The following is a 23,226-nucleotide window of genomic DNA, read 5'->3' on the forward strand; positions in this document are numbered from 1 at the left end:
ACTCCAGGCAGCTTGGGATGACAGGCTGACGTTTCAGGCGCTGTTTGACTGACCCACCTATGTCCACCTGAGCATCCGGTCCGGAAAACACCACTGTAAGTCCCTGAGATGTTCTTTTATGTATTTGTAAAGCTTTCGGAGTGACGTTAGTGTCCTTCACTCAGTTTGCAGGAGTAAATTCACATGGTCTCCAACAAGAACTTGAAAAGTTCCAGTGCACCTGTAGGGGCTCTGGAGCTTTTCTCACGTGATCTTTGGTGATGTGAGCCTCCCTTTACTGTTTAAATGTCTGTTTATGGAGCCCTTATGGTTTTATGCTGGTTTAAACCGGTGAGTCAGCTGTGTAAATCTGTGCAGAACAGATATTTGACAGGTCTGTCTGCATCAACATGCTACAGAGCTGGAGGACACCCAAGAGGCGTGAGGTTCCATGACAGATATGGATTTGGAATTGGTTGGACTGCTGGGTCTGAAAGAAAGCACACAGTACAGTATGTTTGGCGTACATAGGTCATTGTTGCATGAGCAAAAGATTTATGTGCATCATTTATGTACCGGTGGGCGTGCTGAGGCTGTTCGACTCAACCTTTGTTCCGAAAATCTGTGTTTACACAATGGGAAGAAAGCCATCATCGACAATGGCCTACATTTGATTCTAAAAACTGTGGCACTATGAGTTCTACTGTAATGTCTAAAAAGCAAACGACCTCTGTGTGCCCAGCTGTCTGAGTGGTTTTTTGTTGTCCTTTTTTAGTCACAATAGCTATGTTTTAATAAGCAAGCAAACATAAAAATGGCTTGCATACCATTTAGACCTTGTCAATACAGGCAATGCATCAAGGCGGCTGCTCATATAAGAAGCATACAATTCCTGGCTAATGGAACAAAAAAAACAATAATGCCACCACCAGGATTTTACTAAAAGTGACTTGGGGATTGCTTCAGTTGTACAAATCAAAGTTTAGCAGCATTATGTGCCTTAAAATTGAAGTCTGCAGGCTACATGACCAGGTTTTTCCACTTTTTATCCCTTGTTGGCATATTAAAGTCATATTAACGATGCATACATTTGCTGAAATGATGGCATGGTCGATGCATGCTTTGATCAAAGACGAAGGTTGCTCGACAACATATCAGAGTGTTTAGTCAGTGATTTGACAGTAATAGAAATGAACAAGAATGTGCAACATTATACATAAGCACATCTTTTTATATTTGGTTACCAAGGAAGATTCTTTAAGGCCTTATTGATCAAATTGGATCCAGACTGTATGATGCAGCAATATGGAGTCATTTACATGCTGTGACATTTTGCGTGAGGTTGTCGCTGTGTTTTGGTGCATCGAACCTTCTCATCATATCTGATGTCCCACACACGCTTAATTACAGCATTTAGCTCTATGGACTGAGGAATGTGGTGTCATTTATATTCAAAGAGGGTAAGAAAAACCTCCTGACACACCACACATCAACAGCCAATTAAGGGACACTGACTGCTCATGCTGAAATCAGTGTTCTTTTAATAGCAACATCACAGTCAGCCTTTTGAATTGCTTCATGGCTCGAAGGATTTAAAATCAGATATGTCTTATCCATCCACGCATTTTTTCATAACTGCTTATTCCAATTTAAGGGGGGGTGTTATTGGGCAAGAGGCAGATATATCTTATCTGTTACTAAATGATTTTAAGGGGCACAGGATAAAGTTCATATTGCTCAAGTAATGGTATGATCAGATTGTTTTTACAATCATTACAGCATATGTCACACTCAGTGTTTTCTAGCTCTGCATTATTACCTGTGTTTTTTATTAGGCTGCTAATGAACTTATGCTGTTAGTACTGACTTTATTGAGTTTTTGTTGTTGTGTTTCTCAGAGCCTGATATTCATTGCGTTCAAGCTGTCATTGAGCTCAAATCCCTTGTGTTTGTGACATTTAATGAGTTTCAGCCATAAGTTAAACTTTATCTTTTTGAATTATGATACAATCTGTAAAGGGTGTGAGTTTTGCTTTTGATGCATGTGACAGTATGTCTCCATTGGAATCCATTCATTTCAGGTAGTGCTTCTAAAAGAATGACATAATTACCTAGTTTTAAGTTAGATAAGATGCTTACAGGCATACTTTCCAGAAAGATTTATCCTTGAGTATTTCAATGCTTCTTGTGTGTCTCTAGAATGGCAGCTTGACAAGTTTCAAGCTAGAAACAACTATGTCAACAAACTCCCTGACTCCACAAGCTGAGAGAGAACTTTTTCTGAGCGTGAGCTCAGATCATTGTTTGAAAGTGTTGTGATTATTACAGGTGTCTAAACTAATTTACCTTAAAAAGAAAATTAAAGCTGCCTGATATAATTGCAAATTGAAAAAAGGGAAGAATTAAATACAAACAAACTCTGCTGAGCGAGTAATTGTGCTCATACTGTGTAATTACCTCTGCAAAAGAAGTTGTCATCATTCAGAAATAAGCACCCTACAGTGGTCTGAAAGGAGGTGTGCAAACGTCCTCGTGCCGTCAGGTTAACAACACATGACACCCAGCCTGTCCTCCTCCGGCCTCATCTGCGTCCTGATATCTGGCAGCAGGCCAGACCGGCGAACAATAGCACGGAGAGGAGATGGCCGGGGAGATAAGAGCTTAAAGAGGAAGTCTGTCGTTTGTGCAGATTTCGCTTAAAGTAAAGTAAATAGACTTTGTTGTGGCAGTCCTCAGACAATAGGCAGCATTACTGTGGTTCAGGCTGTGAGAGCTGTTATGATTTGCCCTTACTTTGTTTCAGAAGATTCGAGAGGATTATCTTTCTAAGCTGGTTATTTTTATGATCTGTAACAAGATAAGCTTGCACCTGAAAATGTCACGCACGGGACGTTTTGTCTATTTGTCTGAGCTGTTCAATAAGAAAAAAACCAACAAAAAGAAGTTAATCAGTTCAAAGAATAGGTGAGTCTTGCCAAAACAGTTTGATTTTAAAAATTATAATGACATTTTCACATCTGTCGTGGGAAACATACACAGCTCCACTGCTGTTGTTGGAGAAAACTTAAAATGCTTGTTGGTGACACAGGATCCTAACCACTCGCCACCGATTAATAATGCAGAACCGGTTCATTACAGCAGTACATGGCTCTATTAGAGTCTAAAAGTCACATAAGGTGATTATTATCTACAACACTTTAGCTGATAAACACTTATCGGTGTTTAATGCAGTGATTAAACTTTTTCGGGGTCTGTAGTTGGATAAAATCGAGCTGTGTGCAGCCACAGTGAGAACTGTAGACCTGATATATATACATATTACGTAACGTGTCAGTGCACACCTTGACAGACAAGTCAAAGTCTCGAGGCACAGAAGGAAAGGTGTGGGAGGCCTTCGTTCTCTTATTTTCAGCTCACCTTAATCTCTGAGATTTAGATGCAGTGTTCTGTTACACATTGTTTTGTCTTCTTAGAGGCCATGCTAATAATTAAATAGTTTGGGTGTGAAAAATCCAACTGAATTAATTTGTGTCAGCAATGCAGATATAGTCATCAGCAGAGTGGATCTAATTACACAATGCACATCGGCCTGCTGTCTGCTATTGTCCCAGGACCAGTCCCCTGACTACAGGCAGGGGAGGCCCAGCACCTGGCTCTGTGTGATGGATGAACAGGCCGTGTGACACACTGCACTTCAGCTTTGCATACAGTATCTGCAACCATAATAAGGCACCTAAAACGTTTTCACCCTGGAGGCTCTATACATTTCCTGTGAACTGTCAGCAGTATCTTAAACGTATAGCGTTTCACATTAGTTCTAAAGTTACGGATAAAAATTCATCCTCTGCATGCAAATGATCAGTTAATGAGGCCGGTTAAGAACAGATGGCGCTTGTTTTATCAGCAGAAAACAGTATTTTCTGTAAAAGAGTCGATGGTTTGCTGATGACCCTCATATTGACACAGATGGGTAAATGTAAGGTCATGCGGCTCTGGACCAACTGTGGATACAGTTCAGTAAATGTCACACTGTTGCTGAATTAGAAAATGTTCTAACTTACATTATTAGATGAGGCAGATTGTATTTTATTAGAATTTGGATTAATTGAATAAACTGTAATTTTCTGTTTGACAGTGTAAACCTGCTTAACAGTCATTCCACAGTCATATATTGTATAGTGTATGAAGTAATATACTGCAAAAAATAAAATATGGATGATTTTTCAAATGGTAGTGAAGTCATGGTGCTTCTGCTGGCAGATTATTTTGGAGGGGAAATCTTTACAGTGTTACTCTGACTTTACTTGTTCCAAACTCGCGTGTATTTTAAAAATGCAACAAACTTTTCAAAAGTCTCCCACCAGAGCACATTGACTGAAGAGGCCAGGGGGTATTGAAATAACTCATATGAATGTGGCAGTTGTCTTACGTCATTTTTTTGTTGCAGTACATTTAGAAGAGTTTCTGCTGAGAAGTTGCTGAACAGGTTTAATAACATCAGTATTGCTGACTGGTTGTTATGAGGATTTTATTTGTTCTCTGTGATTATGATGGTTTAGATGGATGTTTTTTGTTCTGTTTTTGACTCTGGCCTGGAGAAAAGGAGACGAGCTGCATTTGTGAGTCCTCCTCTAAGGTTGTTTGGCCTCACAGGATTTCAGTTTGGCCTCACAGTTCTGGAGCTGTTACTGACTGAAGTTAGAACGTTTTTAAGATGGAAACTAGAAAGAAAACAAGCACGAGAATTAAGGATTTGATCAATATGGAATGAGTGAAAAAACGTAAAAATACCTGCTACAACAAACATTTAAACTGCCTTTTTAAGACAAATGTTACAGTGGAAAAAGGTTCCCTTCCTCCACTCAACATTTCTTTCCTCAGGCTCTCATTAGCACCTTCTTCTCTGTTTCTTCATCCAGGTGAATGCCTAAAATCATGAGTGCCCCGGGACCTCTGTCAAGGCCAGCCAAGTAAGTTTCACACACATTCTTGTGGCTTCTGTCTAGATATTTACCTTTCTGGGTGCTAGCTAATTGTGTTATGCTGTGTTGCTGTTGCGCAGGCACAAGAGAAATCACTAACTCAGTATGTGGAAGGTGGTATGGGTCAGGGACTTTGGGCACAGAGCGACTCTGTTGAGAGTTGTTTGCATTGCCTATGCTCCTGCCTCCAGCCTCCCCCTGTGCCTTACTCCCCCCCCCCACTCTCCCTTTTCCACTCTCACTCTCTTCCTCTCCCTAGTCCATATGCTCAGAATCTCAGGCTAATCTCATCCAGTGCTGGCCAGTCACTTCCCTACGTACCACTTCTATAGTTTCGTGGCATATTGTTTTAATGTAAAGCGGCAGCGTGGGAGGGTTTGTGACAGTGACATCCAGGGGTGCAGGGGAAAAGATGAAGGGCATCCAGCGTAACCTCGTCTCCTACTCCTCTTGTAATTGCAGTGGAGTGGCCAGATCGGACAGCAAGCTCAGCGCTAAGGCCCTCTACGGTAAGTAGCGTCATAGAAGTTTGTAGAGATATAGCAGTTCTTAATTGTTTATTTTTTTAAAATATATCCATATCCTTATATTTGCATGTATTTCTGCATTTTGGGTCACTACAGACAGTTTACTTCTCACAACCTAAAATTGAGAAGGTTGTACACATTTGTCTCTCAAGGACTGGTTTCATGAAAATTTCTTGAATGTGTTTTAGTTTTTTACCTTTGTTTCTAACTTTAATCTGTTCGACATCGATGTCAATATCTTGAAATGCAATGAAAATAGTAGAACCAAGAACTGATTTGACCTATATAAATCCTGTCTGAGAAAATGAAATCTGACATTAACCTTCATTGTTGTTCATAAATTGGAACATGAAAAGCACATAGAGCCACACCGTTGCTCTTGGTGACATGTTGCTTCGTTTGGATGAACAAAGACGCTGTGGTCTAAACTTTAAGTCTGTCCTGCATTAACCATCCTGCTGCCGTAGGGACTCACCAACCCCTTCCCCCAAGTGTGCACGAATCTGTTTCTGAAATAAGTCCCCAAGAAGCGAACTATTTGTCATAGAACTTGGATCAACATTTCTTTGACTGTCTTTGCTTTTTAGAAGCGAAAAATATTTATGACCTGTTTTTAGGGAATTACAGCTTCAGACAATTAATTACAGTTAGGAAATATAACTGTGTCATACTCCTTTGACACTTTTCCATTGTCAAGCTGTGTGGATCAGCACAGTTATGGAGAAAAATCACAACAATTTTGAATTTGCTATGCAAATTACACAATCAGGAAATTACCACTCTCCCTCTTTGGTATACTGCAACAGCCGTGGGGCCTAACTTGACTATCACAGTCCTCTCCCATGAACACACACACACTCATGGACACTGATAAGAAGGGGCCAAGGTTCTGCAAAGGGGCCACATCATGCTCAATGTGGTGACACCGCTGTCCGACTCATGGGAGGGAAGCAGGCCTCCTGAAGGAAACTAGACTTTCCAGCTTTCCTTTTGTGCATTACATGCTGGGATTAGTTGTCTGAAGCATTAGTCTTACTCACATTCTCATGTGAGCAGATGTTGTCTGACTTCTAGTCTTTCGTGCGTGTTTTGAAGGATTTGCTTGTGTCATTTTAGAGCTCCATTTTATTCTGCAGTAATACAGTAATGGCAAGATGTGGCGTTTTATTCTAGCTGTCTTATATTTGTGTTAGGGTGTGTGAGTGAAACACCTCATGCTGGTGTGCAGGGTGTGCCTGTTTTTAATGTGTGGTTGGAACAGGGTGGGGATACCCAGCTCTAGCAGGTGAATAAAAGACGCATTGAAAAGTGGAGAGGAAAGAGCGGACTCTGCCCCTTTTTCTCTTCTGGTCCTCCCCTTGTTGCCTCAGACATGAGCTCACTGGTTACTGCCAGCTCCTCCCTCCAAACTGCAAACATGCAAACATTTTCCATACAGTAGGCCCAGATAGAAGCCTACAGCAATGTACAACGAGACAACGATCTTTGCTGCATGGTTGCAATATTCCAAATTTAGAAAAGGCTCAATTGGCAGCTGATGGTATTGTGGGGCTGCAAGATGTTCCCAAACAACCTGACTGTGCACCTCGTTGTCTGTGAAATATTTTTGAGCCATAAAATCTTCCAAATATCCACAGGATACGCCCACTCTTGTGAAATATCCGACAGTATGTGTGACGAGCCTGTGTCGTTTCTCACTGGCTCTTCTCCTATTGTGTGGCAGATGGTCACCTCTACCTTCTCACTGCAGGGCAGCCACAGCATGCCCGTCCTCTCTAACCCGAAAGGCAAGACAGTGGATGATATTGTGCACCAGCCATAACAGAGCTGAAGATTTGGATAGAATGCTGCTCACTGCTCGCTGAATAAACATGTACGTTAACAACAGCAGAGCAATCTCCCATATGCAAACCTCCCCATCATTCACCTAGTGTGCGCAACCAGACAAGTGATGCAAATGATGCACAGGTCCTCCCACCTGATCTGTTATCAGCTTCTTCGGGTGAAACAGGTGAAACAGAAAAGGGCCACATCAGAGAGATCAACTCTGGACTTCAAACCATCAGGAGTCTTTCTTAAGTTTCTCAGACGATTTCTTGCTAAGGAGCATGTCTCTGTCAGGTAACCTGTGTTTGGGTTGGGATTGAACGGGTGGTCTTTCTAACAGAAAGGCTTTAATCGCTTTCTGTTTCTTTGTATGACACTGAATATCTGATGGCTTTTGCGGTTTCAGTGGAACTTCTGTCAGGTGTCTGGCTGAGATGTGATACTTTTCTGTGTACATATCTTTGTGAACACAGCTACACATTTCTGTATCTAAACGGTGCCCTGCAGTAAAAGCAGTTTGTGCCAACACAATTGGTTATTGTTTGATGGATTAAACATTTTATACACAGGGCTTTCATTCTCATTTACTATCTTATATGTTTTAATTGATACATCAGAATGAATCAAAACTAAGTTTTGACATTATATCAATGAGTGTCACCTTTGTTGCATCGGAGATGAAGAGGTGATACATATCGAGCCTCAGGTTGTTTAAATGGGCTTTAATGGGGTAGTCCGATTGATCTGGGTCATGTACGGGTCTGATAATCTGCCAGGGATCTTATTTTAGTGGTCACTGACTCTGGAGAGCTCTATGGATCGGCCCATCTGCCTACTAAGTGGCTCTTATTGCAAGCTGTTGCCGCGCTGTGAATTGATTGGCACAAATTTCAGTCATTATTAAGACATGAAGTGAGCTCAACTTTCAGAGCGACACTTGATGCTCATGTTTCACCTGTATGGAGCCAAGCAGGAAGGAATCAGCAGAAAGGAAATGGCAGGAACAGGGAAGACAGTTGCTTGCGTCATTTGAACAGGGGCACAGCACATGTAAGAGCTCCATGAGGTGTTTTCATCAGTGTCTTCATCAGTCTTCATCAAAATGACTCAAACACAATGAAGTGTAAAAAAGGGCAAATATTGGAAAGTACTTAAGACTCTTGACATCATTTTATAAAGTGTTATGCAAACAGCATGTCTTTTGTGTTTCACTCAACAAGAACATACACAAATAGAAATGTGAATAGAATCTGTGGACTCTTTTGGGTGGGGACCTGATATTAAGAGTAGGCACCGGACTTGATAGGAACATGCTCTCATTTAGTGTTATCTGCTCACTATTCACCTGATAGATAGGTCAAAAGCACTCTGGCACATTTACTCAACATCATACAGTTTAAACACAAGAGCCTCAGCCAGCAGCTCACACAATGTTGCTGTTAGCTTCATGGTTTGGATGTGAGTGTCACTAGAAAATGTCAGTCAAATTCTAAACAAGCGACTGCGTTTTCAGCTTCATTTGTCTAAATCCCTTTTATCTTGTACTGGTTTTGAGAAATATCAGTTGAATTTCACAACATTATTTAAAATGGCAGCATGTAAACAATCATGTGACAGATGTCTGCGGCTCCCCCTTGGTTTTACACAGCTTTACAGTGACTTTCAGCGTCCTGTTTGATGAAGGGATGATGCTTTTCTCAACTTGCTGTTAACCTGACTGTAAAAGGTGGACATATAAGCAAGTCTGGGTGAGCCATTTGTGAACCAGTTGCTGCCCATTAAGCTACTTAGTTATTGATTGTGATGCTGAATTATTTGGCTACCTGAATGCTGAAATAGATTTTTAATTAATTAAAAAAACATTTGTAGTCATTCAGAAATTGTTGTTCTTTCCTTTGTTGCCTATTCTATGGTGACATCTGCTGCATTTTTTTTTATATCTGCTTTAATCATTGGTAGTACACTACGATCTATAATTTCAGTTAACTCACTACTACACCTGGTTTTGTGACAGGGTGACTTAAAAACATTTTAAAATGCCTTAGGTAAGCCACTGAGGATGAATGGTACCGTCATCGATCTTTAACCCCCCAGTAAATCTGCACCTGTGTATGAGGCCATATTAAGATTCACACTCTTTGATTGGATATTTGAGAATTAACTTCTCAGATAGGTCTGTTTGTATTTTACTCATCTACCAGCAGGGCATTTCTGGACACAATGCAATGCAAAAGATTACATAGAAAAACAGTTTGAATCAGTTTTACTATATCCTCCATCAGTACAAAATGTTATTTGATATACTATCTAGAATAGTTATTGTACAAAGTGCGCGACTCATTGGCAATTGCTTGGCAGTATAATTTACTGTGGGATGAGAGTTTACCCATAAAGAATAGGGGAAAAAAAAATCAGACACTCGTATTGCGTTGTCACTTCCTTATTGCCCTGCTTTTCTTTTTAGCTTGCACATTAGCGTTTCATTTCTTTTCCTCCCTCGGCTGTAACGAAAACATGTGGACTAATGGTCAGCGATATCATTGATGTCTATATAGAAGGATTTTGCAGTAAAATTGCAGGCAGTTTCCCTTCTGTAATGTTTTTGTTTTTTTATCAACAGAACAGCGGAAAAAATACTCCCACTCCAATTTCATCATGCATGAGACATCGCAGTATCATGTCGAGGTAAAATCTTCTCTGTTTTATTCAGTGTTACTGAACTATTTTGAAAAACAGCTTTAACTTTTAATGCCAAAAACATTGTTGAATTAAAGATTTGCCAAAAAGGTTTTAAATGCACCCACAATGTGTTTCTGGAATGCTTTTATTTAATTAAATTTTTTTTTAAGGTAGACAGATCAGTGTGAGAGTCACTTCAATATGCTTCACCTTTATTTAGATGAAACAACCTTTCAGTGCTTATTGAAGCAAAATGTTAAGTTGTTTAATTGTGTTTAATAGGAAGTCTTATCAATCCTAGAAATAACTGATTTCTTGTGAATATTGTAATTTGTCATTTTTATTCTGTATCATTTGGATTTTAATGTGGTAGATGTTCATGTGCCTGGTGTAAGGAGAGAGAGAGAGAGAGAGACTACTGAAACTGAAACTCTTCATCTCTAGTTTGAATCCAGCTGAGCATCGCAATGCTAGATTAAAGAACAATTTCATTAACGTTATTCTGCCTAAGGTTTAACTAATACATTTGGGAAGCAGTCCCTTTCAACTGCTGTCAGTCTACTCTTTTGCCTTAAGTTTGGAAATGTGTGAAAAAAACACAAAGAAAGACTTAAAAAAGGAGAGAAAAGTCAATACTTTAATTTATTTAAAAAGTGGATAAACCTTATGTGACCCTCATGCTGAAGATTTGACAATAAAAATAAAAAAAACAAGATAAAGATGCTATAAATGTGTCAAGAGTTCAAGAGATAAAATCTGACACATTTTGATGCTTTGATAACATTTCATTTACAGGAACTCTGTTGTCATAAAACAATCAGCTCTTTGATTACAGCTGTGTGGGGGTTTATGTTAGGGAGTGAGAGACGTGGACTGTGTCAGGGATGGTGATAAACTAGAACCTGCGTCTACATGGAAAGCAGTTTTTGAAATACTTCTTATTGTCACACATGAGCAGGTAGTCACAGATCTGAAGCAATGTTACCTTTTCTAACAATAACAAATTGGCAGCAGCCGTGTTATACTGAATTTTTAAAACCAGATTAAACATTATAATAATTATAATAATTCACTTAAACTGTCAGCTGAAGGTACTGCGGTTAATTTGCGTGACTTTTACGATATTTTATAGAGGTAGCTTTGTGTAGGCATCGCACGGAGACCCATACCCGGACAAAAGCCATCGTACAAATACCTACCTGTAAACTAAAACCATTGAACGATATTACAGCCAGTGACAATATGTGAAATTGTCCATTTTCAAGAATTTGATTAATTGCGGGATGAATTCAGGCTTTAATTACTTTGATGTAAGTATGCTTTACCCATGATGGAGTGTCAGTGGATTTAAGAATGGAGTCAAGGCGCCTTAAAAAGGGCAAGTTTTAGGTATGAAGCAAATTTCCTCAGGATCAATCAGTGTTTATTCAGGCCCAAATAACTTAAACAAATTTATGATGCAAAAATACAAAAACAAATGTCTTCATTTGAGTAGGAAATGTCTTAGCTGTAAGTGAACTGATTAGAACCCCGTGAAAAATAGTGGCAGGTGTGGGAAGCTTTGAAAAAGCAAGAACAATTACTAACTGGTTCATAGAGACAGTCTCAAAATACATGAAATGGAAAAGTGTTTAGAGAAAGATTTCTGGATTTTGCAAGATCCCATGAACTTAAGTTTTATTTTCATTTTAAGAAAAAAAAAACATCATTAACTTGGAGGGTTAGTTGAGGTGGATAGGATGACCTAAATGGTTAATTTTGCTCTTGTTTCTTTGAGGGACATTAATGTGATAAAATATGGATATATTGATTATCATATCCTTGAAAAGTTCCAGAATAATTAGCTGTCACTGAAAAACTCTAACTAGCTGTTTCCCTCACTTCCAGCCTTAATGATGAATGCTAAAGTAAGCTAAGCTAACAGGCCTCTTTTATTAATCTACCTCTTGGCAAAAAAGCTAATTATCCGATTCTCAAATGAACATATAAATATATACTACTCCTTTGATACAGCCCGTTAACTGAGACATGCATGTCAAAATGTATGTGTTGAATTAGAACTTTCCAAAGAATACCTCCTCTTCTGTTATCCGTAATTCACCTCAGGTTATAGTCACTGACAGCTATCTTCTCCTCAGCATCTCTCCACGTTCATCATGGACAAGACAGAATCTATCGTCACAGTGGATGATGCAATCAAGAAACTGGTTGTTCTGGACTCCAAGGGTAAAATCTGGACTCAGGAGATGCTCCTGCAGGTCACTGACCAGGCGGTCAGGCTGCTTGACTGTGACACACAGGTAAGGCGCTGTCCACCTATCATTACATTATGTTTACAGGCAGTAAAGGTGTTTCTTTGTTTCAATATAGCTTAAAGTACGTTTCTGCTGAGAAGTTTCTGATTTTGTTTCAAGAAAAAAAATTAAAAAATCATCAGTTCCAAGTATAAATTACTAAACTTTACACGTCAAGGTGAAAGTTAAGGGTGTAAAATGGATTAATGGAAGATCCTATTAGAAAATTTATTGTAGGACTTTTAACTTTTGGAAATAAAACTCAGATTTTCTTGGGTATACCGCAAAGATATTGCTCATTCTTTTTTCCATCTGACTTTCAGTAGTGGCACTTGAAAGTTTTTAAGCCTTTTGGCAAATCAACCTAATTAAGGGAATGAAACAACGTGACACAACGTGTGCAAAGGACCTCAGAATTAGTTGTCGTTGTGGATCTGGATGGAAAAGGTTACAAATATATCTCTAAAGAGTTTGTGCACTAATCCACAGTTAAAGAGGTTGTCACTAATGGAAAAAATTCAAGCCCATTGTTACACTCCTTAGGAGTGGTTGAACTACAAATAGTACCCACAGAGCAAAGCATGCAAACAACGCAGCTGTGTGGAGAAGTCCACTGCACTCCAGAAAGAACTTTACTGCCCTTCTGTAGTTTGCTTGGCACTGTTGTGGTCTTGTCATGGTTTGTACCATCTTTTTTTTTTTTTTTGTCTGTTCCTTTTATGTGAATGCCCGTAAATTGTCTGAGCTGAATCTGTACGGAAATGTTCCTAAGCACACAAGTTATTCAGCCAGAAAATAGTTAAAGAAGCATGATTGTAATGCTTTGAAATAGCAAAGTCAAAGCCAATAGCGAGAGTTCGTGTGAGGAGTGTCACCAACACGGCAGAGCTGAACCTGTTCTGTACAGAGCAGTGAGCTTCAACTCATCCCAGCTGGTGTGCAGGACTGATCAACAGCTACCAGAAATGTTTACTTCCTACATGCACAGGAGGCTCTTAGCAGATATTGAAAAACAACGTTTAGAGATATGTAACATTGGATTTCTTGGAATAGTGTTTGTTTGTCATTTGTTTTATTTGGGTTTCTTCATGTGCTTTTAGAAATTGTGGGAAAACCTGATGATCTTTGATGTCATATGAATCCAAAAATATTTCAAGGGCGAAAAATTGTGAAGCCCGTTGAAGCCAAGATAATGATTTATTGCTTTTTGGCTTAATTTCTAACATATCAGGCTTCTGATAGGGCATCTTTAGCAAGAATTCAAATGAAATAATTTTCATATTTTGCAACTCTTCCACTTTCTTTGTCATATTTATCCTATTCATAAGATGATTTTGCCATACTCAGGATTAGGCCTGCTTCCTGCTACCACCTCTTTCCTTCCAACCATTCCTCTTTTGTGGTTTTCCTGCAGGAAGAACTTGAGAATTTCCCTCTTTCCACGATCCACCTGAGCCAGACGGTGCTGAATCAGACACGTTACTCGTCTGTGCTGCTGCTCGTGTGTCAGGACAAGGAGCAACACAAACCCGACATTCATTTCTTCCACTGTGACGAGGTGGAGGTGGGTCTTAGTGTGAATGCCGAAGAATTATCTCAGTGTGTTTGTTTTTCATTTCTATCCGTCACTGGGTGTTTTTGTTTTTTATTTTATATTTATATTGCAGTTGTGTTTGAGCCTGGATGCTTGTTTTTTTTTTCCTTTAACTGCCCAGACACAGATTTGTCCCTAGGTTGTAACACTCTAACTTGCTGTAAAGGTATCATGTCTTTACAGGTTCTCTCCATCTGCATTAGATGGTCAGAATATATTGACCTGTGAATCATCGCATATTGATCTGCTTTATTGTTGTGATATAAAATTAAAGTTAGATTCTGTCATGCAATTGGCTCCTGACATGAAGACAAAATAAAGTACGGTAGCTGTTCAAAATGGTAAGATTCAGTTGTTTTGGATGTCACCATCTATTGGCTGTGGGCTGTTAGTGGCTAATAAGTATCCTTCTTTCACAGTTTCCTTCTAATTTCTGTAGGAAGCAGTCACACTTAAGAAGTTTGGTCCTCGTTATTGCAGCAGCCACAGCTTTGAGGTTTATTAGAATCTATTGTAAAAAGAAACTGGAAAGATCAGGGTTTGAATCCATCTATAAAGTTTTAGAAGAGGAAGACTGGATTGAAGGATGGTTCTGATCAGGCTGAGTCCGGTATAGTACATATAACATTGAACAGACATGACAAATTACTGTGAAGTATTTATATCCTATCTATTCTATCACGTTTAGAATTTAACTAGATCTTTGACAAGGGAATGAAGTGAAAAAACTCATAAATCACGAGAGTTCAAATCTTGCAGGAGAGGACCTTGCAGGCGTCCAGTTGTTCAGATTTTTCGGACCCTAAAAAGTTTTGTAACCGTAAACTTTATTTTGTTGAATTTGACATGACAAAAATGAATGCAGAAAAAAATGAGATTTGGCTGAGACTTTATAATCTGACATTGTGTGTCTTTCCTCACTTCCAGGCTGAACTGGTTCATGCAGACATAGATAGTGCCATTGGAGACAACAAGCATGGAAAGAAAATGAGGCTTCAGACTCTGAAGTGAGAGTAGTGCTGCTTATACACACACAAACATATTTCTGCAGTTAAATGCATATTTGAAGTAGTAATAGTCACTCAGCTAACTTGGTGTCAATATACTTCCTTTTCCTTAAGGGTGAACCAGGAGAAAATGAGGCATCACAGAGAAACCATTCTCCCCCCATCGGCCGCCAGGGGCCCCCCACCTGCGGAACAAGGACGAGTGGCAGCTGCTGCGTACACACAGGGTAAGAATGCACATACAGTGCAGGCACTCAAAAGAACACACACACTTTACCATTTTCTATGAATGTTGTGATATCATCTTTTTAATGATTGACTATAGACAGACGAGCTTCTGGACAAAGTGACTCAGAGTCACAAAAGCTGGCCCAGCGCATTGAGAAGGACGTGGTGAGCATTTGTTTTCCACCGTGACACCATCACACAGCTCCTTGTATGAGATCATAACCCTTAAAGCTGATGTTTTGTCTCCTTCAGCAAGTCCTCAACTGTGCTCTGGATGACATAGAATTCTTTGTGGCTCGGATGCAAAAGGTGGCTGAGGCATTTTCCCAGCTTAACCAGCGCAACAAGAGTAAGAAGAATAAGAAGAAAGGACCAGCAGGTCTGTCTTCTTCTTCTGTGGTGGCATGATTGCAGTGACAATATATTCATATTTCTCACATTGTTATGTTTGTGTGTCTTTGTTACCTGTGGCCCAGGACTGCCATTTAGTGATGTATTTGTGGTAGTAGTGGTCAATTTAGAGTTTTTTTCAGTTGGGGTTCAGCAACATTATTCCCTTTTTTGAAACAGAAGAAATACAAGTGCATATTTGATGTGTATTTATATTCAAATTATTGGCATCCCAAACGGAGCAAAACTCTTTGACTAGATGAGTCAAAACAGTTTCCCCTCATGTTTGCTGCAGAAAGTAATGATATTACTGTAATTGTTGAGTAATGTTTTGTACCCCAACACTGGCAGTGTTATGATGCTTTGTTTTTATGTCAACACAGTGAGACATACTTTACATGTCACATGAGACATTAAAACAATGTGTTGCTTGAGTGTGCCTGGCCAGAGACGACCACAGTTTTCTTTTTCCACACATTTTTCTGGTCATAGCCATGTAAAAGTGGACAATGTGTTTGTTGTCCCCTGATTACACAGACAGATGTGCTACAAGTCATGAATTCTTAATTTGAAGAATTTGTTTCTCAGCTTACGGTTCGCGTCCTCATGTTGTGTTTTCCGTTGTCATATAGCAATAAATATTTTTATATCTCTAAAATAAATCCTTACAGTATAGAATAAGAAAAAAAATATTCCTGAAATACAACTATACTCAATGTCTTCCTCAAATTTGCATAACATAACTATAATTTTTGAGATCCTTTGTTTATTTATTTTTTTTACCTTTTTGAGCCATAAACTGAGAAGACTCACAGTGGCAATCTTTGTTATTTTCTGGCCATTGTAAACCTTTAATCTGTAAAGATGTACATTGATTAACCATTACAATCACCTAAGCCATAAGCTTCAGCAAAAATGAGACAAAATAAACATTTATGTCTTCAAACCCTGGTCAGAAAATGAAACTTATGTCCTGTGTGCACCATGTCTGTGTGGCAGGCCTGTAACTCTGGAGTCTTTGTGTGGTCATTGTTCCTCTGATTGTTTACAGAGGGCATGCTGACCCTGCGTGCCAAGCCCCCCACTGAAGCAGAGTTCATTGAAAGCCTGCAGAAACTGAAGCTGGCCCTCAACCTCTTGGTGAGCTATCACAGCTGCTAACCCCATCTCTTTCAGCTCTCCCTTCATCACCTCATCATTGTATCTGTCACTCTGCCCCCTGCAGGCCAAACTGAAGAAGCACATACACAACCCGAGTGCTGCTGAGCTGGTTCATTTCCTCTTTGGCCCTTTGGAGATGGTAAGAGTCGAAAATCAAAACTTGTGATCTCATGCCGAATAAAATGGATGAGAGATACGCTGAGTGTCACAAGTATATGAGTACATAAATTATTATGTTGTTATTTTGCTGAATATGTTATGACTGGATACATTTAACATTAACTGAGCTCAAACCACAAGCATCTGGATCAAGTGCAAATCCAAAAATTTTACAAGGACTCTTTCATTCCACAGAATGACAGCAGTCAAGCACATTTTTTTTCCCCAGCAGAAATTCATCTTACTGTTTTTATCCTCTCTGACACCACACCCACTGCCACACCGCTCTCACCCGTCTGGAGTGGTGTGGCTCTCTGCTCTAACACAGGCGCTACCACAATTACATAATGTTGGTTTTCCAAACCACAGCCACTCCTTCGATACTGCTAGACAGAAACGCGTTGATATGGTGCTGTGATCTTTGGACATGTTGGATTTGTTTGATATTGTTGAGACAAAAGACCAAAGCGGTATTACTCAAAATGTGAAAAGAAATGTGGCCCCATGAATGATTGCTGAAAACAACAATCAGTTTCGACAAAGTCTGTATTTTAGAGGATGTTCAAAACATTTGTGATGCAGATAGCTGACACTATCCAGGGTGATTCTGTTCAAGTGCTAACAGTTTGTTGTGTAGTTTTAAAGCTTTAAAGCCAGTGGAAATGTATTGTTGAGTTTATTTCCTCAGGCAATGGGTTATTTCTCATTACCTCTGAGCACCAAAATTAGATGCTTTTTCTATCAAATTTAAATTCTTAACTTGTACTTTGCTTATTTTTTATTCTTGATCAAAGAAGTCATGAAATCATTATTACCTTTACAAAGTACAAAAATCTTTGTACCGTGTTGATAACAGCATTGAAACATCTGAAATGATTCAGAGCTGAAGGTCATGGAGAAAATACTGTATGCCTCTGGATGGTGAACAGCAGTTTTTTACAGCTGGAAACCTTTGAACATGTCCTCAGGTGCTTCAGAGCTGTGGAAGTCCCGAACTGGCACGTTCAGTCATCTCTCCTCACCTTTCTAAAGACGCTGTGGACTTTGTGCGGGGACAGCTCTCTCCCAAAGAGACCACCATCTTTGAGTTGCTTGGGGATGGATGGACCAAACCCAGGTACAGTACATGCAGATTGTTGCTGCTAGCTACATCTACACACACCCGTAGTTCAAGGGTCACCTTTTGAGCATTCCCTCACTCTTCCTCCTACAGAGCAGAGTGGCCCAGGGATCAGTGCGCTCCTCTTTATGTCCCAAGATTTCGGAACGGTTGGGAGCCACCAGCAGAGCTTTTCATGACGGCCCCTTGGGAAACCGAGGGGCCATCAGGACATTTTGGGGGCTCCACCAGTCCTGATTACAGGAGACACTCACCTGAGGATGTAAGTGATTTGTTATTTAGCCATCTGCAGGACCTAACCTTTGGAAATGTAACTATGTCATTAAATGCATCTGTCTGTTCTTATTTAGTATTTTGGAAGTCATTCCTCAAGCTCATTGAATGGGTAAGTAGTAAAGTCCTTCAGAAACTTTCTTTTGTATTTCACCTAAACCAAGTGAGATTGTGACACTATGTGTCTCAGCAGCTCTTACAACGAGATGCCCAGCAGCTCTTACAATGAGCCCAGCGCCCGTAAATATGCCAAAATTCGCTACCACTTTGTAGCGCGGAATGCCAACGAGCTGTCGGTGCTGCAGGACGAAATCCACGAGGTTATTATGTCATATTTTTCCCCCCTCTTGTCAAAACTGTAGTTTTAACTAGGTTAACGTTCACATCTTGACTGCTTCACGTGGTTGCACCTCCTGTAAACACATCATTGCTAAAGAACGAATTGTCACTGTGAGCAGTGACGCTATTTGAGCCCAGTGTGTGTGAAGAGTGTGGGCTGCACAACGCTTGTGTCACAGTTTTCATTGCTCTGGAGTGAGATGTGTAACATGTCTTGCAGGTGATTGAGGACGACAAACAGTGGTGGAAACTACGGAATCGCAGTGGGCAGGTCGGCTATGTTCCATTTAACATCCTGGATGTTGTGAGGATAGAAGATGTTGAGAGCCCCTACAACCAGGTGACCAACCAACTGCACATACTATGCATCTACTGGGATCTGAAATTAGCAGAACTCTCACCACTGTCAGACTGTTTGCTATTTATCTTGGCTACATATAGTAAGTTATGTTCCTATCAGCTCATGACATACTCAGGCCAATGGGCTACACAAACGCTATGTCAAGTTTTTGCAAATGGGTACATAGGATTCATACTGATGCCTTTTAATTTCAGTTGGCAGCACTGCTTAGGTCAACACGATTTGAGAAAGGAAACAATATCAGATGTTGTACTGCTCCTCTTCTCCTTTGTTTCAGACTGCACCACAAGCCTAATCAAATCTCTGAGTAGACTATATAAAAAGAAACCAAGTCTCTGCATTGGCTGCATTTTGATCAATTATTTGATCACAAACCAGTTTATGTACTGAAAGTATTCTCAGTACACCAGAATACAGTGGAGTCAGAGGACAGTTCCAGTTTACATGAAACATTACAAGTAAAATTCCTAAATACTTAACAAAAAGTAACTGTAGCATTTGCATTTTCCTATTAAAGTACTGTTTTGGTCCTGTTACTGTTACTGTTACTGTTAATACATATTATGATAAGCTGTTTGGCTCTTATAAACTACTGTTCAGAAAGATTTTTTCCACAAGTCATTATGGTGTCATGAGCTACACTCACTTCATCCAGCCAATGCTGGTGGTCAGGTTGTGTGTCCTAGTGGCATGCTGCTGTTGTAGCTGCTGTAGGTGGAGCAGTAGGTTTTAATGTGCACACAGGGGCACGAGATGATAATCTTTGACATTTGATGTGGTACTGGAAGATTTGATTATTTGTTCAAATTAAAACACTGAAGAAGATTAGAGTAGAAAATTACTATTTGGTGAAGCTATAATTAACTTAAAATCTTGTGAAATACACTACACGACTACACACTACATTTTGTAAGTTTTCTGTATCATAAAAGGTTTGAAAATCTTGGATTATAATTTGTTCTTCTATATATTTTTGTTGTGTTATTCATTATGTGTATTCTTCATCCTAAGCGATTTGTATTATCTGGAGACTGACCCTTGAGTGTGTTCAGTTTTGCATACAGCCTATTTGTGCCTCGCACATATTCTGCAACATTTACATTCCCATCCTTACTAACAAACTTTATGTGGCCAGCCTGCACCACCAATATCCTGCAGCAGGAAATGCATTCAACCACTCTTCCTGGTGTGAAAAAAATGTACACACCTATTTTGTTTTTGGCTTCTGGGCAAACGTGTATGACCCAGATTGAGGTTCAAGACAAACCGGTTTTTGGAACAACACTGTGGACGTGTCTCATGAAATGTGTTTGTGCTTTTGTGTGTGTGTGTGTGTGTGTGTGTGTGTGTGTGTGTGTGTGTGTGTGTGTGTGTGTGTATGCAGAAAGGCTACAGGACATCACCTTCTGGGTCTCTGAGCCACGGAGACAGTTTCAACAAGGGTAGACCCAAAGACAGAAGTGAGTGAACGCAACAAAGTAAACTGATGAAAGAATATTTGTTGGATCTCATATTCTTATGTTCACTTCCGTCATGTCTTTATGCTGCAGTGATGGATGAGGTCAACAGTGAGCTATTGATTAAAATCACTTCCAGCAAAAGCCAGCCACCCAGAAAGATCCGTGTGGAGAGATCATCAGGCAGTCAAGTGCCGCTCACCTTTGACTCAAACCCAGAGAAGGTGATCGCGTGGCTCAATTCGAAAAATTTCTCAAAACAGTAAGTATCCCACGACATTCATCTGTACACCAAGTCAAAACATAGACCTCACAGAGGCGCACCCCTCAACATCTTATCTCTGCTGACATCCAGTGGTTTAACCTCTTAGTTCGCTGCAGTGATGCTCCGGTGTACGGATCCATGGCAGTCGCTGCTGCTGTCAGTGAGATGTTATGATGTTATAACTCGCTAATTTCTTTAGGGCTGACGAGCAAATGTTAGCATGCTAAACACCGTGAGCCGGGTCAGATTTATGAAACAGATTTTAAAAAAAGAACCTTAGCAGGTTTGTCTTGTTCTGATCATAATGCTAAAAATTCAAATTGCTGCTTTAAATACAGCCTCGGAGCTGCTCTTGATGTTGTTTCAACTGTTTTGCAACATTTTGATAAAGTTGTTTGATTCTGTTCAGAATTTGGCTCCAAATCAAAATATCGTAAGTTTTTAAGAGCAACTCTGACATGTTCAAACTAATTTACTGTCTTCAGATGTGTTACCTGCAGTATTTGTTTGTTGTGTTGCAGATCTTTCAATTATTGTGTAAGAGATACCCAGATTGGAACTTTCAGTTCTTATCTGGGAAAGTGTCACAGAGATGAAGAGCTCTAATCAATTAAATTAATGATAGTTTAGTTGCATTAATTACAGGGAGCCAGTATTCATATAAGGTGCTAGAACAGACACATCTCTAAGGAATCCGGTTGATACAAACGCCGCTGATGTCACCAATAATTTTCCTGCCATAACATGTCACAGTGCCTTAAGATGTGTGCATCTGTGTTTCAAAGTAAGAAATTTGTTTGAATGAGTATGTAACTGATTTGGTTGACTGTTTCTGCAGGACTGTTGATTGTTTGGGTATCTTGACTGGAGCCCAGCTGTTTTCCCTGAACAAAGACGAGCTGAAGGCAGTGTGTGGAGAGGAAGGTAGTCGTGTCTACCATCAGGTCACCGTGCAGAAAGGAATGGTAGAGGTTGGTCACACCTGTCTGTCTGTGTGTGTTTATGTGCATGCACACTGCTTATAAAGCCTGTTTTTATTCACCAAAAAGCCAAATCCTATAAATTAAATGATTGTTTTTTTTTTTAAGGACTCTTTAAGTGATGCAGTGTGAGAGATCCCAGATCTTTTTAAAATTCTGGCATGTACGAGCTGGTGCTAACTCTCAGTCTTGTACAGTCACACCTATTTGTTGTAGGTTCAGTATAGAGAGTGGAAGCATGCTCAATGAATTTGGGTCACACAAGTGAGGACTTGATAACAAAAAGAAAACTCAAGTTTAAAAACAAACACAAAAGAAAAAGCCAAATCACAAAAAGATGTAGATGAATCTCCTGAGTATAAATGTAAACTCTGTGACACACTCTGGTCTTAATCTAGTGTTTAATTTATTACCTATTAAGTTTCCTATTAAATATTTATTTTGCTTTATGTTGCTGAAGACAAACACAATATGTTAAATATTGACTTGGATAAAGCTGTGAGGAGCAAAGGCAGCGAAAGTTGCCTCAAAATGTGTCTTTCAGCATTTTTCATCTTCAACAAGGAATAACACAAAAAACAAGACTGAGAGAGAAATGAAGCAGTTTAGTTTATTCATTAGTAAAAAAAAAAAAGTAAAAATGTAAATAAAGAAATTGATGTATGTAAAGTCTAGTGTGGTGGTGGTTTCTGGCTCACAGTATGACAAACAAATCTATAAAATATGGTGCTATAAATACGTACATAATGTATGTATATATGTAAATGTTTGCTTAAGTGTATGCACAGAGAAAAAGGAAAATTCATGGCAACATCAGTGTTTTCTTCACAGCAATCCAAGGGTGACTCTGAGCTGCAGGAAATCATGAAGCGGAGACAGGAGCGGATCGACTCTGGTGGAAAAGACTGAACCTGTTCAGCCACGGAGCTCCTTCCAGACAGTTTCCTCCCCCACGGCTTTCATGGCTTCAGCAGCTTACTCAAATCATTTTGCAGTTTATTGTGATCTCGAGTAGAAAATCTATTACATATTGTGTACGTTTTTAATTGTGTATTTATTTTTTATCTTGAGATGTGCATGTTCTTCAAGTGTTTTCAAATTATGTCGCTTTCGATTAAAATTTCTGAAATTGTTGAAGGGATGCCTGCTGAGAGGGGGAGAATATCAACTCATGTACAGTTTGGTGTGTGCGTGTGTGTTTGTGTGTGAGCGCGCGTACGTGTAGACATGACATGCATGTAACATACATATATGTATGAGCAGTGTGGTTATTGTTTATGCTCGCTGCTAATATTGTTTACTAAATGACTTGGTAAATACGTAAATCATAGCTGTTGCATTTTTAAAATCAGTGCCAGAACATTTTCTGATGTATAGCCAATTATTTTCCTATTGCTGTTTACAGGAATGATAAAACGTGCTTTGTGTTACTACTTGCAGGTGTCAGTAGTAGTCTCACCCTGGCTGGTAAATGCAGATCGGCACTAAGTATTATTATGTATAATCTTGCTGTTTCTTCAGATTTCAGACATGCTTCGCAAGCAATAATTCTGCCCGAGGTCATTGTCATTAAAAGTGAGATACTGTCTTTAATGTTTGTTCGT

At 39.6% G+C, this 23,226-nt stretch overlaps 1 protein-coding gene across 3 annotated transcripts; it reads left to right on the forward strand.

Annotated features, from left to right (window-relative positions):
* The first annotated feature begins 3 nt into the window (after positions 1–3).
* On the forward strand, positions 4–23,215 carry eps8l2 (EPS8 signaling adaptor L2). 3 transcript variants are annotated; one of them, XM_072385975.1, is made up of 21 exons: positions 4–95; positions 4,899–4,949; positions 5,424–5,470; positions 9,936–10,000; positions 12,133–12,294; positions 13,703–13,852; positions 14,810–14,889; positions 15,004–15,116; positions 15,215–15,282; positions 15,370–15,496; positions 16,559–16,647; positions 16,733–16,807; positions 17,796–17,944; positions 18,041–18,209; positions 18,298–18,332; positions 18,411–18,540; positions 18,780–18,899; positions 20,305–20,380; positions 20,471–20,639; positions 21,481–21,613; positions 22,454–23,215. In XM_072385975.1, exons 2-21 carry the CDS (start codon positions 4,903–4,905, stop codon positions 22,529–22,531), a joined length of 2,082 nt encoding a protein of 693 aa, XP_072242076.1. In that variant the 5' UTR covers positions 4–95; positions 4,899–4,902; the 3' UTR covers positions 22,532–23,215. The 3 variants fall into 3 exon arrangements, with proteins under 3 accessions (XP_072242076.1, XP_072242075.1, XP_072242077.1); XM_072385974.1 differs by lacking the exons at positions 4–95; positions 4,899–4,949 and having other exon boundaries at positions 5,196–5,470; XM_072385976.1 differs by lacking the exons at positions 4–95; positions 4,899–4,949 and having other exon boundaries at positions 5,196–5,470; positions 18,414–18,540.
* The last annotated feature ends 11 nt before the right edge of the window (positions 23,216–23,226 follow it).

Source organism: Leuresthes tenuis, unplaced genomic scaffold, assembly GCF_036924035.1.
Source record: "Leuresthes tenuis unplaced genomic scaffold, fLeuTen1.0.hap1 SCAF_5, whole genome shotgun sequence".
Classification (NCBI taxonomy): Eukaryota; Metazoa; Chordata; class Actinopteri; order Atheriniformes; family Atherinopsidae; genus Leuresthes; species Leuresthes tenuis.